This window comes from Eptesicus fuscus, chromosome 17, assembly GCF_027574615.1.
Source record: "Eptesicus fuscus isolate TK198812 chromosome 17, DD_ASM_mEF_20220401, whole genome shotgun sequence".
Classification (NCBI taxonomy): domain Eukaryota; kingdom Metazoa; phylum Chordata; class Mammalia; order Chiroptera; family Vespertilionidae; genus Eptesicus; species Eptesicus fuscus.
The window spans coordinates 4,665,671-4,682,564 of NC_072489.1; the positions used below are offsets into that span (position 1 = coordinate 4,665,671).

At 55.6% G+C, this 16,894-nt stretch overlaps 1 protein-coding gene across 2 annotated transcripts in view; it reads right to left on the bottom strand.

Moving 5' to 3' along the window:
• Positions 1-16,673, bottom strand: part of VSTM4 (V-set and transmembrane domain containing 4) — a 93,895-nt gene extending 77,222 nt beyond the window's left edge. For both annotated transcript variants that reach the window (XM_054728920.1, XM_054728921.1), the window contains exons 1-2: positions 16,615-16,673; positions 7,932-8,336 (exon numbers count right to left, since the gene is read on the bottom strand). In XM_054728920.1, the coding sequence (XP_054584895.1) occupies positions 7,932-8,336; positions 16,615-16,669 (460 nt within the window). In that variant the 5' untranslated portion in view covers positions 16,670-16,673. The remainder of the gene's footprint in view (positions 1-7,931; positions 8,337-16,614) is intronic.
• Between the last annotated feature and the right edge of the window lie 221 nt (positions 16,674-16,894).

Below are 16,894 nucleotides of genomic sequence, written 5' to 3' on the forward strand. Positions count from 1 at the left end.
ACAGCCGGGAGCCCTCCCCCACAATCTCACGTATACATGGTTTGCAGATAAACTCGTTTAATACTTCCTCACTCTTCAAAATCCCCATTTCCCATCATATTTCAATAATGTGCACCATTAAAACAAAAAATGGTAATTTAGGCTTTACCCCAAATTGATACAGCCTGCATTGCTTAGCCAGACACTTTCAGGGGTGTCACCAGGGAAAAGCTGTAACAAGTTCATTCATTTATGTAAACTATCCCCAATAATTTGCTACCTATTATTATTATTTATATATATATATATATATATATATATATATATATATATATATATATATATATATTTTTTGGTCATCACACACACATGCTTAAGGCGAACCCCATTTTGGAGAAAATTCAAAACTACAGAGAGCAGAGCAAGCGGCCGGCGCTGCGGAGACGGGGAGGCCGTGCGCTTTCGGGCTTTTGCTCTGGTGTTTGAACTTGTCTGTGGTTGGTGACGCACTGCACAGGCACACAGCCACCGCCCTGGGCTTCCGCAGGGGCCGCCCCGCTCGGTCCGCAGCGAGGATGTGGCAAGCTGCGGGTTATGCCCAATTCCCTGCGTGCCCCTTGTAACGAATCCCTTCCTCTCCCCCCGCAAAGAGCAAAGCACAGAGCACGTGGCAGGGACTGGTGTTACAGCAACAGACTTGACCCCAGTAATAGCCACAGACAACGAAGCTGCTAGACGGTGATCGGCGCTCGTGCTGACGGAGCTGTGGCTCTCCAGTAACATTCCCCAGTTTAACGCACTCCACTGGCAAGCGAGCCTCCCAGGAGCGACCTGGGCAGTGTGGGCGCCGCCAGGCTCGGCCCTCCCGCCCTCGGAGAAGCAGAACTTGTCACCTCCCTAAATGCTCGTTCGCAGGTCACACAGGATCCAGCTAAGGAAAGCGAGACAGTCCTGGAAATGCAAAAAGTGCCAAAGGACTAGGGGCACGCAAGTTTCTGGATTTTTTTTTTAAAAAAGGGAGAAAAGTCGGTTTTAAAGTATAGGCTATAGGAATGTCCCAGTGGGTATGAAACAGTTTCTCACTGTCTTTATTATTAAGACGTTAGAGCAGTTTTAGGTTCCGAGCAAAACTGAGGGGAAGGCAGAGACTTCCCATATGTCCCACGGCCGCCCCCATGACCAGCATCGCCACCAGTGGGGCAGTCCTTACAGTCAGCGACCCCACACCGACACATCCCTTCACCCGCAGCCCCAGGCTTCCACGGGGTCCTCTCTTGGTGCCGCAGGCTCTGTGGGTGTGACAGATGCATAACGACACGTGACCACCTTTGTGTATCACACAGAGGGCTTCCCTGCCCTGAGCCCCCGGGGCGCCCCCCCCCCTCCCCCGCAGCCTCTCATCTCTCTGCTGCCTCCGAAGGTCCGCCTTTCGAGGTGCCACAGAGCTGCGATCACACGGGGCGGGGCTTTTCCAGATGGGCTTGCTCACCTGGTGGGGTGCATCATTCCCTCCAGCCAGCTGCCCTCCGCATGCACCCTGGCCGGGGATCGCGCCCACAGCCTGGGTAAGCGCCTCACCAGGGATTTACTAGAGCCTTTTCAGTGCACAGGACGATGCCCAACCAACTGAGCCACACCGGCGGGGCCAGGATAGATTCTTAAATAAGGGCTGCAACAAACTGAAAAGGGAAAAGCTCTATTACTAAGAGACACTGTCGGACCAAACCCAGTTCCTTTTGTTACATTTACTGGTGGGAATCGTGGAAAAGTCACGGACACCTCAAAGCTGGCTTTCAGTGAGTAACTGACAGTCCTAACAGCAGCGTATGGGCTAGATGGACAAATAAGGTCCAGACACAGGCTCAAGTGCGGGAGTTAAAATTCCTAGTGCTTCAACAAGAGGACTGGCCAACTGAATCAGGCTAGAAAAATGAATGAGGGATATATTTGCACGTATCATTGAGAAGCAAATGAAAAAGACTCTATCCAGAAGAAGTAAGACAACTCATTATGTTACCAGATAAAAGTCAAGAACTTTTCTATGGACCAGGAATAACCAATTTAAAGGAGGTATATGTGTGTTTCTGTGTGCATGTGTAAGGATTAGGGATAGATCCTAATTACAAGCATAAAATAAACACAATGAAAATGTTTAAGACTTACATGAAGAAATCTTTACTTAAAGACATTTCATAAAGAAATTAAAAAATTAAAATGCAAAATAAGTAAATAATAAATAAATAAAGGTATTTCAGCCCTGGCCAGTTTTGCTCAGTTAGTGTCAGCCCACTGACCGAAGGGTTGCAGGTTTGAATCCCAGTCCCGGGCAGAAGGCAACCAATCAATGTGACACATCAATGTCTCTCTCTCTCTTTCTCTCGCTCTCCCTCCCTTTCTCCTTACCTCCTTCCCTTTCGCCCTTTCTAAAAATCAATGAAAAAAATATCCTGGGGTGAGGATTAACAACAAAAAAATAGATACTTAAGGAACACAACAGGGCTGGATAGAAATATTTAAAATCACAAAGACGTATAAGATGTATACATCCACCCAAGGTAATTATAAAGTCAATTAAATCCTAATAAAATCAAACCCTAACATAATTTTTGTAAATAGGTAAAATTACCTGAAGGAAAAATTAAATGTATAAGAATAGGCAAGACATTTATTTAAAGTTTACATTTAAATGTACGGATTTAGCTTATGAAATGTGGCATTTCAAGACAGGGATATTTTAGCTGAGCAACAGATAGTGTAGGGACAACAGAATAGCCATTTGGAAACAAAAAGTAAATTAGCTACTCATACCTTATATAAAAATGGATTCCAAATAGATGAAGGAGTAATACTTTCTTTTAATCCTTTATAAACATTAAAGAAAAATATGGAAAACAGTTTTATAAGATTGGGGTGGAAAACATCTTTCTAGATAAGATATAAAACCAAGGTACCATGTGCAATTTGTGGAAAATAAATTATATGTCAATTAAAAAATACAACTGGGAAAAAAGGAATACCATAAAGAAAAGAAATGGCAACTTTGCATAAATATCCTGAAAATGTAAAATGTCTATATGGCAAAAAGAAAAAAAAAGTGTAAAGACAAGTGACAAATAGGAAGACAGTTGTGCAGCATGTGTAACAGCTAACAAATTAATGATCAGAAAAAAACACATAGATCAAGACAGCAACCAATTGAAAACCAGGCAAAGGTTATGGACAGGCCACGCACAGAAGAACATTTTTAAACAGTCAATAAACACATGTAGAGATGTACAACCTCACTACTAATTCAATACAGTACTTTAAGTTAAATTGTATTGTATTGAATATAATTGAAATCAAGACAATAATAAGTATTATTTTCCCACTACTGAGATAAATAATGGAAAAGATTAATAATATCCATTGTTAATGAAGCTTCAGGGAAATAGATACTATCACGCAATGACGGTGGTCAGAGTATACGTCTGTTATGTCTTGCGGAGAGGATCTGGGCACTGTTTATGAAAGATTGGCCTATGGGCAGCCTTAGGCCGAGCAAGCCTCTAGCCAGCAGAAACACTTGGAAACATATATTAGGATGTTCCCTGAAGTGTTAATGAAATATTGGAAGTTAATGAAATATTGGCAGTTCCCTAAGTTTTTATCCCTGGGAACGATGGATGTATTTGGTATTATCTCTCTATGTGATCTCAATTGCACAAAAGCACATACAATATCACCCGTGACACTTACAGCATTAGGTGTGGAGCTGCTGAACTGTATGTGTGTGGGTGTGCATGAACGCCAGCCGGAGAGGCCCGAGGAGCTACACCACATCGCTGACTACGATCACCGCCGGGCATTAGGGTGCAAGGAGGGAAGACAGACTCTAACATCTTGGCTTTCACATTGTTTGACTCTTTTTATCTGTATTTTTTACATCATCTCTCTGCCCCGGCAGCTTATTAAAAAAAACATTGGTGTGATTACACTATGTTGTGTAAGCAGCACTAAACACATAAGCTACACAGGCCATGGGTGGACGAGGTCTCCACCGGCTGGCACATACCAAGAAGGCCTTGTGGGGGAGGAAGGATGGGCGAGGAACCTTGAATAAGATGTACGACTGGAACAGGCCAAGGGGAAGAGGGGTGAGGTCTCCCCGAGAGGGCGGCACTGTCCACCAAGTCAAGAGCAAGTCATTCACTCATCAAGTACTTGTTGAGAGTCAGCTGTACACCAGCTATTGTTTCAGGCATTCCTAGTCACCACCACCACCATCATCATCATCATCCCCAAAAGTATATGTTATGAGGTCAATCCATGGGAAAGGCATTGTCAATGCTGGTGGGAATATAAACTCACTAGAGGCCCGATGCATGAAAACTCATGCACACGGGGTTGGGGGGGGGGGTGTCCCTCAGCCTGTCCTGCCCCCTCTCACAGTCCAGGAGCCCTCAGGGGCTGGAGGCGACCCGGCGATCAGGGGAAGGCGACACCCTATCACACCTCTGCTGCTGCCACTGCTGGCAGCACAAGCCTCGGCCAGCCCTGGTTACCTGAGCCTCGAGTGGCCCTGGCGGCTGAGCCTGCACCTTGGGCTGGCCCTGGGCAGCTGGAGGGCTGAGGGGACTGGGGGACTCCGGAGGCAGGTGCACCAGCGGGGCTGAGGGGACTGGGCGCCGCCATCTTGTGGCTGTGGGTGCCGTCATCTTTTAGGGCGAGGCAGTCAATTAGCATATTCTCTCCTTATTGGCTGTGGGCGCCGCCATCTTTGCAATGGCATGAGGGTCAATTAGCATATTCCCTCTTTATTAGATAGGATTAACTACTCTAGAGGTCAATTCAACGCTTTAAATTGTATTAGTGTTTAAATTGAGTATTCCACTGGCCTGGCAACCTTATTTCCGGGACTTTATTCTAAGGACAGGGACGTTAGTGAAGATTTACTGACAAGGAATTAGAACCACGTGAGTAACAGTAACGCGGGGCTACACTGTGGTCCGTCCACGGTACAGAAAATTGTTCCACCGTGAACATGACGCTGTGGCAGCGCATCTAACACAGGAAGACGTGCACACTGTTAGCATGTGAGGAGAGCCAGTCCCCAAGCGGTATTTATGGAATGAGAGGAATTAGGTTTTTAATTTTTATTTGCATAAAAATGTCTGAAAGGATTTACAATGAAATGTTCAGTTATGCCGGGTGGAGGTATTGCAAGTCATTTCCGTATTTTTCCGTGTTTTCTCTAATCAGCTACATTATTTTTGCAATAGAAAACAACCAGGATGTGGAAAGCAGGGTGAGGAATAAGGGGCAGCTCGCGTCTGACCTTGCTCTGTGCCAAGAACCAGCCCGTAAGTGCATCAGCATGAGTCAGCCTGGGTCGCAGGGCGAGCTGGGCAGAGACCGCGATGGCACATCGGCCTGGCTGGGAGCTCACAGGGACTGAGCTCAGTGAGGAACATGGCAAGGACAGTCCAAGGTCCAGGGCAGGAGCAGGGGGCAGGGGACGAAGGGGGGTTAGGAAGGATCCCAGGAAAGCTGCCCCCTGGGTGAGTGGCTTGAGAAGCCCACGGGAAGGGGGAGAGCAGCATTTAGGAAGTGCGGGCTCCAGAGCCCAGGGCAAAGGCGCTCAATCCAGACGGTCTCTGAGCATCTCTATTTAATATTCTGACTTGAACGTCTTTGCCCACAGAATTTCCATTGTGTTGTTTCGCTCTTGTTTTCCATGTAACGTCTACTGAGGCACAGATGCAGCAAAAGTAGGCCCCTGGCAATGAGCGAGGCGTGGGCCTGGGGTAGGCACCCCAGGAGGCTGGGCGCAGCCCTATCCCCGCCTGGACCCGCAGCCTGGCAGGCCTGTACCCACAGCCCGCCTGGACCCGCAGCCCGCAGCCCTGTGCCCGCCTGGACCCGCAGCCCGCAGCCCGCAGCCCTGTGCCCGCCTGGACCGCAGCCCTGTGCCCGCCTGGACCCGCAGCCCGCAGCCCTGTGCCCGCCTGGACCGCAGCCCTGTGCCCGCCTGGACCCGCAGCCCGCAGCCCTGTGCCCGCCTGGACCGCAGCCTGCAGCCCTGTGCCCGCCTGGACCGCAGCCTGCAGCCCTGTGCCCGCCTGGACCGCAGCCTGCAGCCCTGTGCCCGCCTGGACCGCAGCCCACCCGGCCTAAGCAAGGAATGGCTTTCAGGCCTCCCCCTTGGGCTACCTCTCCCTGACCCCTAGCGGAGACCCCCGGAAGCCCACGAGGACCATTCTAGAAATGCAGTCATTGCTTCCTAAGGTTTTTAACTTTCTCACCAGAAACCCGCCCTGAGGCTGAGGAACTGCAAGGACCCTGGAGGAACCCAGAACCCTGGGAACAGGAAGCTCGAAGCAGAGCAGACAGGGCGAGGCCCAGCTGCTGGAGAGTTAGAACCACTTCGGGAGAGCGAGGCGGGGTGGGGGCCTGAGTCCCGGACAGAGACCAAGGGAAGAGGAAGAAGAAAGGAGGCAGTGAGTGAGGAGGGGGGAGAGGGGAGAGAGAAGGGAGAGTCGCGGATGGGAGGGAAGAAGAGGGAGAAGAGAGAGGGCTTTGGGAGAAAGGGAGGAAGACCCGGACAGTGGAGGGGAGGGGGTAAGGAGAAGGGAATAAAGTGGGAGGAGGAGGTAGGGGGGCAGCTTTTCAACTCCAGGGCATCGCTATGAACTGCCTCAGGTTTGGAGCAAGCGCACCCCTGTTCTGGGGACCCAGCCCCGCCTGAGTAGACTCAGGTGAGTGAGGAGAGGGCCGCTCTCCCCGGAACCTGGGGAGCCTGGTATCCGCTCTAACTGGCAGAGCTCTTGTGCGAGAGACTGATGCCGGCCCAGATGCTGTGACCCCAAACCAGGACACAGTCCTGCTTCCGGGCCAAGCGGTCAGACCGGGTTCCCTCCGCCTTCGGTCATCCGAGGTATTTTTCTGCTTTCTGGGCCAAAGTATATATTTATACTAAGATCATTTATTATCTTGAATTAATTTGCTTACAAAGAAAAAGTGCTCAACATTTTAAATAATACATCATTCTGTGCCTAAGAACACCACAATAAGCAAAGTTTAAGGACGAAGCTGTGCTGCTGGTAGACGATTCCCTTAACCCAGCGGTCGGCAAACTCATTAGTCAACAGAGCCAAATATCAACAGTACCACGATTGAAATTTCTTTTGAGAGCCAAATCTTTCAAACTTAAACTTCTTCTAACGCCACTTCTTCAAAATAGACTCGCCCAGGCCGTGGTATTTTGTGGAAGAGCCACACTCAAGGGGCCAAAGAGCAGTATGTGGCTCTCGAGCCACAGTTTGCCGACCACAGCCTTAACCTATCCCTGTTCGTGCACTAAAAACACCTTCCACGCTGGGTTTTATCCCTTGGAAAAGCTCATCAGACATCACTGACGCCTTGGACACGCATTGCACGTATGCAATAAAATCCGATTCTCTTTCGTATTTGGGACGACCCGCTTTATGGCGAACAAACTCAAAGCAATCCAAGATGTCATTTCTGCCCCGAGGCCTGAGCTGACCGCAGGACCTCCCACTGCGTCCTCCCCGCACCCCCCCCCATGCCTGGCGCCCACAGCCAAAGCAGTCACGCTGCCAGCCTGATCCCCCCGACCCCCCCATGCCTGGCGCCCACAGCCAAAGCAGTCACGCTGCCAGCCTGAGCGCAGGCGGGGCGTCCACAGTCCCATCTTCCAAACGTGAAGGAGGCTTTGCTCCGAGGGCGGCTGGGCAGCACGGGCCGGGCTCTGGCTCCTTCCTGTCCTTGCTTCCTGTCTAGAGTTCAGCTGAGCCCAGCAGCCCCAGAAAGACCTACCTCACCTGGCCTGGTCCTGTGGCGAGGCCCCGAGGGCTGAGCTGTGTCCCAGCAGAGCCCCTGGAGGCCCCGCCTGGCCCGGTGGGGACTGCGCACCCGTTCCCGCGCCTCTCCGAGCGGGCGCACGTGCTTACCTCTCAGTTCCGTCTCTGAGGAGCTGTTGGACAAGATCGTCCACCTGTTCCTCTGCTGGATGATTTCCTGGACTTTGCAGACGTAATGCCCTTGGTCCGCCGGCCGGAGGCTCAGAACAGAGAGCGTGTAATTGTGGAGCCGCCCTCGCTTCTGCTCCCGGAGGCGCAGCCGCTGCTGGTAGGAGCTGTTGTGGAACCTCCCATAGTACCTCACGGCCCCGTGCTTGCTCCTCCGCACCATCAAGGTCACCTTGGAGTTGGGGCGCCCAAAAAACCAGCGCACGGCCAGCAAGCTGTTCCCCCACCTCTTCTGGGAGACGTGGCAGACGAGAGTGGCGTTCTCGCCCTCCAGGTAGTCAGCCACGGGCCCCGGGGACACGGTCACGTTGAGGGCCCCACAGACGTCTGCAGAGAAAAAGGAAGGAGGACGGTGAGGACGGCCCTGCGCCTCCGCAGGTGGACAGAGCGCCCTCCACTCCGGGAGCGGGAGCTGCAGGAGGGGGGCTGCCCACCCCCCCTCACTCGGCCTCAGGAGGTGGGGGCTCCTTTTGGGGGAGCCTCTGCGGGAGCCCATGTATTTTCCATTTTATTTTAATTAGTTGCTGATGTGTAACATTTAGAATATTTCACATAAAATTTGGATTTTTAGCATCTCTTAAAAATTTCCAGCCCGCCTCCCCAAGGCCTGCTGGGACCAGTTCGCTGCCCGCCTGAGTGGACAACGCTGCGGCGGGGGTGGGGTGGGGGGGGGCTGCCCCTCCAGGCACCGTCCCTGTTCCAGCTGCTCCCGCTGTCACCAGGCCGCCAGCACCCGCGGGGTTAGACCCGCGCCCGCAGCCACAGCCGCCGGCTTCTCCGTTCCTGCTCTGAGCCTCTTGGACTCAACTCAGAGCCGAAGTGTAGGGAAAAGACCGAACCAGGAACAGGATGAGAGAAACGCCCAATCCCCCGAAACGCTCCAGACTCCAGGCCCTGCCTGCTACTGGGTGTCTGGTTCCTTCTTAGACCCCCCAAGAGCGGCCCCTCCGGATTATGCAGGGCGAGCACTGGGCTGCCCGGGGCCCACGGGCGGCGCGGCTCTGCAGGCGGGAGCAGGAGGACACAGGAGGCCGGCACCTCCGCTGCCAGGAGGGCTCCTTCTCCCAGGAGCCACTTCCCCCCACAGCCCAGCGCACAGCTCGGGCGCCCCACTCCCTGCCCCCCACCGCACAGGCGGCGCCCCGGGCCATCCCACACCACAGTCACCTGGTCACCTGCGGTCAGAGTAGGCAGGAGCTCTGGCCCTGGTCAGGGCTGCAGGTGGGCAAGGAGGAAGGAGGACAAGATCAGAGACCTGACTCACACTGTGCAGGGGCTGTGAGCAGTGCGGGGCGGCGGGGGGGGGGGGGAGGGGGGGGCGGCAGGGGATAAAAACATTCTTCAAGGTGAAAACCAGCCCATTAGTTCACCCCCGTGTATGGTTTCTACTATTGATTTAACAAACTGAACACCCTGACAGCCATGACTTGAAGGTCAATGTTCTTCCGTTTTCTCTCTCACCTCTTAGAAGCCAGGCCCGCCGGACACTCCGGACCCTAGAGTGCCTTTGCCATATAAGTAACATGCACCGGCTCAGGGATCGGGACACACATCTCGGGGTCGCCATTGAGCCTGCCACACTACGACAGTCTCTTAAAACAGATGGAAGTAAATTCAAAAGAAAAAGGTTGATGCTGGCTGGACGCTAAGTCGCAGTGGACGAGAATGAGTCTCCTGTGTCTGCAGCGACAGGGACACAGCCGGCCCAGGGAGCTGCGGGATGCAGATCAGCAGGGGCCAGGAAGGCAGGCTCCTGGGGCGACCTCTGACAAACACTGTCCACACATCACCGCGCAGGACGGGAGGAACGGCCCCGCTGCCTCCCTGCAGCTCACCACCCGGCCTGCACCGGGCCGTGGGCCCAACTGAACTGGCCCAGGCGCATCGCCCCCGGCCGCAGAGGCCCTGTCTAAAGGGCGTGTGGTGGGCGTTCCCAGGGAGCACAACACAGCCAGACCACGTGGCTGACCCGCTCCATGGGCACAGGGTCTCCCAGGCAGAGAGCAGGGGGCTGACCCGCTCCATGGGGATGGGGTCTCCCAGGCAGAGAGCAGGGGGCTGACCCACTCCATGGGGATGGGGTCTCCCAGGCAGAGAGCAGGGGGCTGACCCGCTCCATGGGGATGGGGTCTCCCAGGCAGAGAGCAGGGGGCTGACCCGCTCCATGGGGACAGGATCTCCCAGGAAGAGAGCAGGGGGCTGACCCACTCCATGGGGATGGGGTCTCCCAGGCAGAGAGCAGGGGGCTGACCCGCTCCATGGGGATGGGGTCTCCCAGGCAGAGAGCAGGGGGCTGACCCGCTCCATGGGGATGGGATCTCCCAGGCAGAGAGCAGGGGGCTGACCTGCTCCATGGGGACAGGATCTCCCAGGCAGAGAGCAGGGGGCTGACCCGCTCCATGGGGATGGGGTCTCCCAGGCAGAGAGCAGGGGGCTGACCCGCTCCATGGGGACGGGATCTCCCAGGCAGAGAGCAGGGGGCTGACCCGCTCCATGAGGAAAGGGTCTCCCAGACAGAAAGCAGGGGGCTGACCCGCTCCATGGGGACAGGATCTCCCAGGCAGAGAGCAGGGGGCTGACCCGCTCCATGGGGACAGGGTCTCCCAGGCAGAGAGCAGGGGGCTGACCCGCTCCATGGGGACAGGATCTCCCAGGCAGAGAGCAGGGGGCTGACCCGCTCCATGGGGACAGGATCTCCCAGGCAGAGAGCAGGGGGCTGACCCGCTCCATGGGGACAGGATCTCCCAGGCAGAGAGCAGGGGGCTGACCCGCTCCATGGGGATGGGGTCTCCCAGGCAGAGAGCAGGGGGCTGACCCGCTCCATGGGGATGGGGTCTCCCAGGCAGAAAGCAGGGGGCTGACCTGCTCCATGGGGACAGGATCTCCCAGGCAGAGAGCAGGGGGCTGACCCGCTCCATGGGGACAGGATCTCCCAGGCAGAGAGCAGGGGGCTGACCCGCTCCATGGGGACAGGATCTCCCAGGCAGAGAGCAGGGGGCTGACCCGCTCCATGGGGACAGGATCTCCCAGGCAGAGAGCAGGGGGCTGACCCGCTCCATGGGGACAGGATCTCCCAGGCAGAGAGCAGGGGGCTGACCCGCTCCATGGGGACAGGATCTCCCAGGCAGAGAGCAGGGGGCTGACCCGCTCCATGGGGATGGGGTCTCCCAGGCAGAGAGCAGGGGGCTGACCCGCTCCATGGGGATGGGGTCTCCCAGGCAGAAAGCAGGGGGCTGACCTGCTCCATGGGGACAGGATCTCCCAGGCAGAGAGCAGGGGGCTGACCTGCTCCATGGGGATGGGGTCTCCCAGGCAGAAAGCAGGGGGCTGACCCGCTCCATGGGGACAGGATCTCCCAGGCAGAGAGCAGGGGGCTGACCCGCTCCATGGGGACAGGGTCTCCCAGGCAGAGAGCAGGGGGCTGACCTGCTCCATGGGGCTGGGGTCTCCCGGGCAGAGAGCAGCAGGGGTACAGCAGCTGCCTTCCAGAACTGAGTGTAACTCCCCACCCCCAGGGCTGGCTCCCCACTGGAGGCTAGGAGAGCGGGAAGGCAGGAAATTGAAACAATATGGGTGGGATGAGAGCAAGTCTGGGCCCCCACACCCCAGCCTCCTCCTATTAACACTGCATGAAGGAGGGATTATTTATAGTGACTGAAACCAGGAGAATTTGCCAAGTGCTGGGTCCCCACAGGAGGCCAGATTCCATCCTGGAGGCAAACTAGTAACCCTTCCATTCCTGCGGCTCAGGCCAGGGGCCCGCAGCTCCCACGAGAGGCAACAGATGAGCCCTCTCCCAGGAGAGCTTCCTGTCCCCTTCCCAGTGCCTCGGCCTTCCTTCACACCGCCCCCCCCCTCCCCCGTTCCCTCACTCAAGGCTCCACATGACCGCCCACTGAAATGCAAAGATCCCTCTTCTGAGCTGAATGGGTCCCCTCCAAATTCACATCCTAAATCCCAGCTCCCAGGACCTCAGGGTGTGGCTGTCTGCGGAGACAGGGCCTTTAAAGGGGGGACTGAGTGAGATGAGGCCGTTAGCGTGGACTCTAACCCACCATGACCGGTGTCCTCACAGGAAGAGGACGTCAGGACAGAGGCACACGGAGGGCAGACCACGCAGAGAGAGAGAGAGCGCCACACACAGCCAGGGGAAGGGCCTCTGGAGAAGCCAGCTCTGCAGCACCTCGCCCTCGGCGTCCGGCCTCCAGACCAATCCATAGGCAGCCGGTCATCAGGAAAAAGACACAGGACTATGGAGCGACACAATATCACACGCTGCAGAGAACATATGATGGGCTCCCACAAAGCAGGGCAGGATCCTGATCTAGGTCTCGGGTCAGGGAGGGCACCCTGGGGAGGTGTTCATGGCTGAAGGATGAGTTGTATTAATGACATACAAGTCAGGGCAGCAGAAGAAATCGCCTTCCCGGGAGAGGGCCCCACCTGTGCCAAGGCCCCGAGGCAGGAGGCACCCGCACAAGGGGAAACGGAGAGATCAGCCCCCTAGGAAGCCACTCGTCTGCAGAGGGATTTCAGGAAGGGACTTCCCACGGCACTCAGGGCCTCCCAGGCCAGCTCTTAGAGGAGGAATAGGACAGTGTGGACAGGAGAGAGACTGGCCCAAACAAGGGCAGGATGCTGCTGCAGGGAATCTCCTTCCTTCAACAAGCACAGGCTCCCTTACTTGGGAGCCTGGGTGCCCCATGTGAGCTGGGCATCGGGCTGCTCATGGACCCAAGCCTCCCTAGTGGCTTGGGGGTCTGGGCGGAGAGCCAGAGGTTGGCATTCAACAAAGCCAAGTTGGAAACCTGGTTCTATTAGGAGTTAAAGCCCTCAGACCCTCAGTTTCTTCATCTGAAAAATGGGGAGATAATTCCAATGGGAAAATAACTCTAAAACACCCATAGCAGTTTCTGTGCCCTGAGAACTGAGCAGGTGGGGACAATAAAAAGTGACATGCACACTGAGAAGGGTGTGCCCTGCAGTCACAGAGCCCTATGCTGGGAGGGACCCCACTTGGTTTAATCTCTCCTGGCATTCTTTGGAAGGTTTAACAAGTTTTGAGTAAGGGCCGCACATTTTCATTTTGCACTGGATCCCACAAATTAGATATCTGGTTTTGACTGTGAGCAAGGTATCTAATTCCTGTGGGTAAGACCGATGGGGGCTAAGCCTCTTGTTCCCATTGGACAATGTTTTCTAAAGGCTCAGAAAACAGCCTAAGGACATCAGTGTGGTCACACAGTACCCAACCTATGCAGCCAGCACACAACCTCTCCTCGCCAGGGGAGGATGGCAGCGCCCACGCGAAGCGAGTGCGGGCCTTGTGATGGAAATAAGGCGCCGGCCGTGCCTGGGAGGCAGGGTGGACACAGCCTGAGTCCTCTCCCCCGGCCTGGCCAGGGGTGTGCTGGTGGCTCTGTGCCCCACACTTCCTTCCTGTTCCGAGGAGCCTGCCCCACTCGTTTCAGGGAGCAGGAGCCCCTATGTCTCTAAGGAATGCAAATGGTGTGTACCACTCAGCAGCCAAAATCTCATTCTTACTGAGCAGTTAGTCTGTGTTCATAACAAATAAATCTGCAGATGCAACTGTATCACTAAACCCACGGCACCAGGAGCCAGCGCTCGTCAGCCCAGCTCCAGACACCGCAGGCATCCAGGACAGGCCCCCGGCGTGGCCAGGACGCAGGCTGACATTTGCTGCGTGCGAAACCCATGCCCAGTACTGTTCTAAGCACTTTAGATGTATTTTCCCAATTTATCCTCATCCTATGCTTATTCCCAGTTTACAGACAAGGGGGCTGAGGCCCAGAGAGGCTAAGCTTGCTGAAACTCACACAGAAGGTGGGAGAGCGGGAACTCCGACCAGATGGCTCCAGAGCCAACTCCCAGCCACCCCTGCCCTACAGCGTGGTGTCTCCTAAATATGCCCCTTGGTCAGTTTTCTGTAAAACAGAGGTGGGACCAGGTGACTGCTACGGCCCTGCTCTGTCCCAGAATACAGAGAGGTTCCGGGGTAGAGTATGTGTAAAGTGGCTCCTCGGGCATGGTGACAGGAGTCCGGGGTGAGACACTGGGAAGGGCGGCAGCACATGACGAAGGCCGCACAGCAGGCGCTGTCCCATGACCTGAGGGACGGCTCCGCACAGCCCGCCGGCCCTAACGAACCCTGGGTCCAGCGAGGCCTCCTGGAACATGACATGTCCTCCACCTCCAGGGGCCTTTCCCTGGGGCCTCTCTCTGGCAGCACCTCAGGTTAGGAAGGTGGTCGTGGAGCCCTGGGGACAGAGCCCTGTGCCCTCTTGCCTCCCGCTGGCTGCTGGGTACTCCAGAGGCCACCTGAGCTGGCCCAGCCCCACCATCCAGTGAAGCCTGCAGCCGCTGTCAGCCAAGACAGTGACAACCCTGAGGGAGCATTTCCCGCACCGCGGGTTTCGGGTTCACTGGGAGCCCCATTGCTCTGGTAGCCTAGGTACAAGGGTGAGTTTCTTCCCACCACCATGACCCAAGAAGCTCCCAGATGCTGATGGGTGCTAGCTCAAAGGCCCGCTCTCCACTTGGTAGCTGGGTCACCCTTGGAAAATCCTTAACTCTGAGCATCAGCCTTCTTATTTACAAAACTAGTGGCCCGGTGCACAAATTCATGCACATTAAAAGGAAATTAATTAGAAGAAATATTTTAATATCACTATTCGCCCTTTCTCTGTAATAGAAGTGTCAACCAAATTCACAATCGATAATGACAGATGTGCGATTGGCGCCAGTGAGAGCTTTATATGTATCGTGCATGCGTAAGTCAACTTAGCCATTTATATATACAGAATAAACTTGCTTAATTAGACCTGCTTTCTGATTTAGCTAAACTTTTTCCAGCCCAGTGAAGCACCCCAACTTCTCTTTCAGGTAATTGTCAGCAACACAGCAGTAAATATCAACACGAAGCAGATTATTATGATAGATCACGCGGGGGGACAAAGAGTAAAATATTTAACTGCAGCAGTGTTTGACTATATTCTGCACAGTGAGAAAACCTGAAGTCATTTTCAAGGTCCACCATTTCTTACTTCTTTTCAGTCGGGTCAAGTTTCTAAGCTTTCTAAATCTCCGTTTTCCGGCTAATGAAAAGAAAATAGGATTCCACCGAGTCTCCTATCTACCTACTGCACTGCAGGACTTCTGTGAGGATCAAATGAGATGAGGCACGGGAAAATGCTTCACAGACATTTGGTTAAAGTGTAAAATGTGTATACCCGGCTATAAAGCAAGCCGTGTTCCTGGGCTGAAGAAACTCCAAGGAGGCTAGTCGCTAGGGAAAAAGGAAGCCGGGCGTTGCTATGTGATATCATTACCCAGGCGCCATTTCTGGGCTGGGCTGGGCTGGGCTGTGGACCGAATTTTGTGCCATGGGGTCTTGGCAGCATTGGCTGTGATTTGGTGGGGTGTAGCTCTGGGGTGGTGGCGGGGCCTGTGTCCCACTTGGGGGAAGCCGAGTGTTGCTTTGTGGGCGCCAGGTCTGCAGTACCATTTCTCTGTAAATGGCCAGTGTGCGTCACGGCAACTGGTGGTCAGTGCGCGTCATAGTGACCGGTCGGACAGTCGGACACTTAGCATATTAGCCTTTTATATATATAGATAATGGCAACTCAGCTTAGCCAGTATGAGCAGGGTCTAGAGCCAGGCTTCCTGGGAGCAAACCCCAGCCCCACCACTCACAAGCCTGTGGCTTAAGGCAAGTCAGTGCATGGGCCTGTGCCTCAGTTTCCTCACCTGCAGATTGGGAACAACAACAGCACCTCCCTCAGAGGTCATTGGCAAGTGAGACCGGGTAATGTCTGCGCCTGGGAGGTAAGCATGCTCCTGTCCTTGTTACTGTGCAGTGCTGTGGGACTGAGGACTGTGCAGCCACACTTGGCACCCGACAGGCCCCAGGAGACCTGACTGCCAGGCGGTACCGCTGTCACCACTGTGCTAGGCAGCACGCACGGCCCTTCCAGCCCCAGGCAGGCAGGGCCCTGAGGAACAGAGAGAGAAACTTCCTGAGCAACTTGGAAGTGAGGGCAGAAACCGCAGAACGCACGCCAGCAGTGTGGGCAGAGGCTGCCCCTGGGCAGGGCGCCTGGTACATGGGCCCCTTCAGCCAGCAGTGGGTACCTTCCCCCTCCAGGCATGGTCATCGCAAACCACCCAGGGACGCGTCCCCAGCCCCAGTGCCGGCCGGGACACCCAGCTCCTCCGCCTGGGGCCGCTCGGAAGAGTTCAGAAGTTCCGCCCAGTCTAACCTGACAACAGTTGTGAGTCCTGACTTTTTGGAGAGAAAGAAAACAAACCAACCAGGGCTGGCGCCTTGTGGCTGAAATCTCCCCCGGAGACCTGGTCCCTTCCGGCGGCTCCAAGCCTCCCAGTGGAGCTGGGGTCCGGCCTGCGGGGAGGGCTGGGGGCGCCCTGGGCAAGGCAGAGAATGGCGCGGGACAGCGCAGTCCCGGCCGCCAGCTCCTGGGACCGGGAGGCCGGAGGCGCAGCGCCTCCTCCCAGGCCTGAGCCCGAGCCTGGAGCCCCGCCGCCCCAACGCGGGGTCCCCGAACCGCCCGCCCGCCCCCGCGCTTACCCGGGGCCGGAGCCCGCGCCAGCAAGGCGGCCGCCGCCAGCGCCAGCAGCCGCATCTCCCCGCCGCCGCCCGCGCTGTGACGCGGAGCCGCCTCCCCGCCCGCCTCACCGCCCTGCCCGCCCCGCGCCCGCCCCCCAGCCCGGCCCGGCCCCGGCCCAGCCCCGCCCGCCCATGGGCGGCCCGCCTGCTTGGCGGCTTTGGATGTCTGGGGCCCCCCTGCGCAAGGAGCGCCCCCATGATCATTAGCTCATGACCAGTGCATGTCTCATTTTTGCCACCC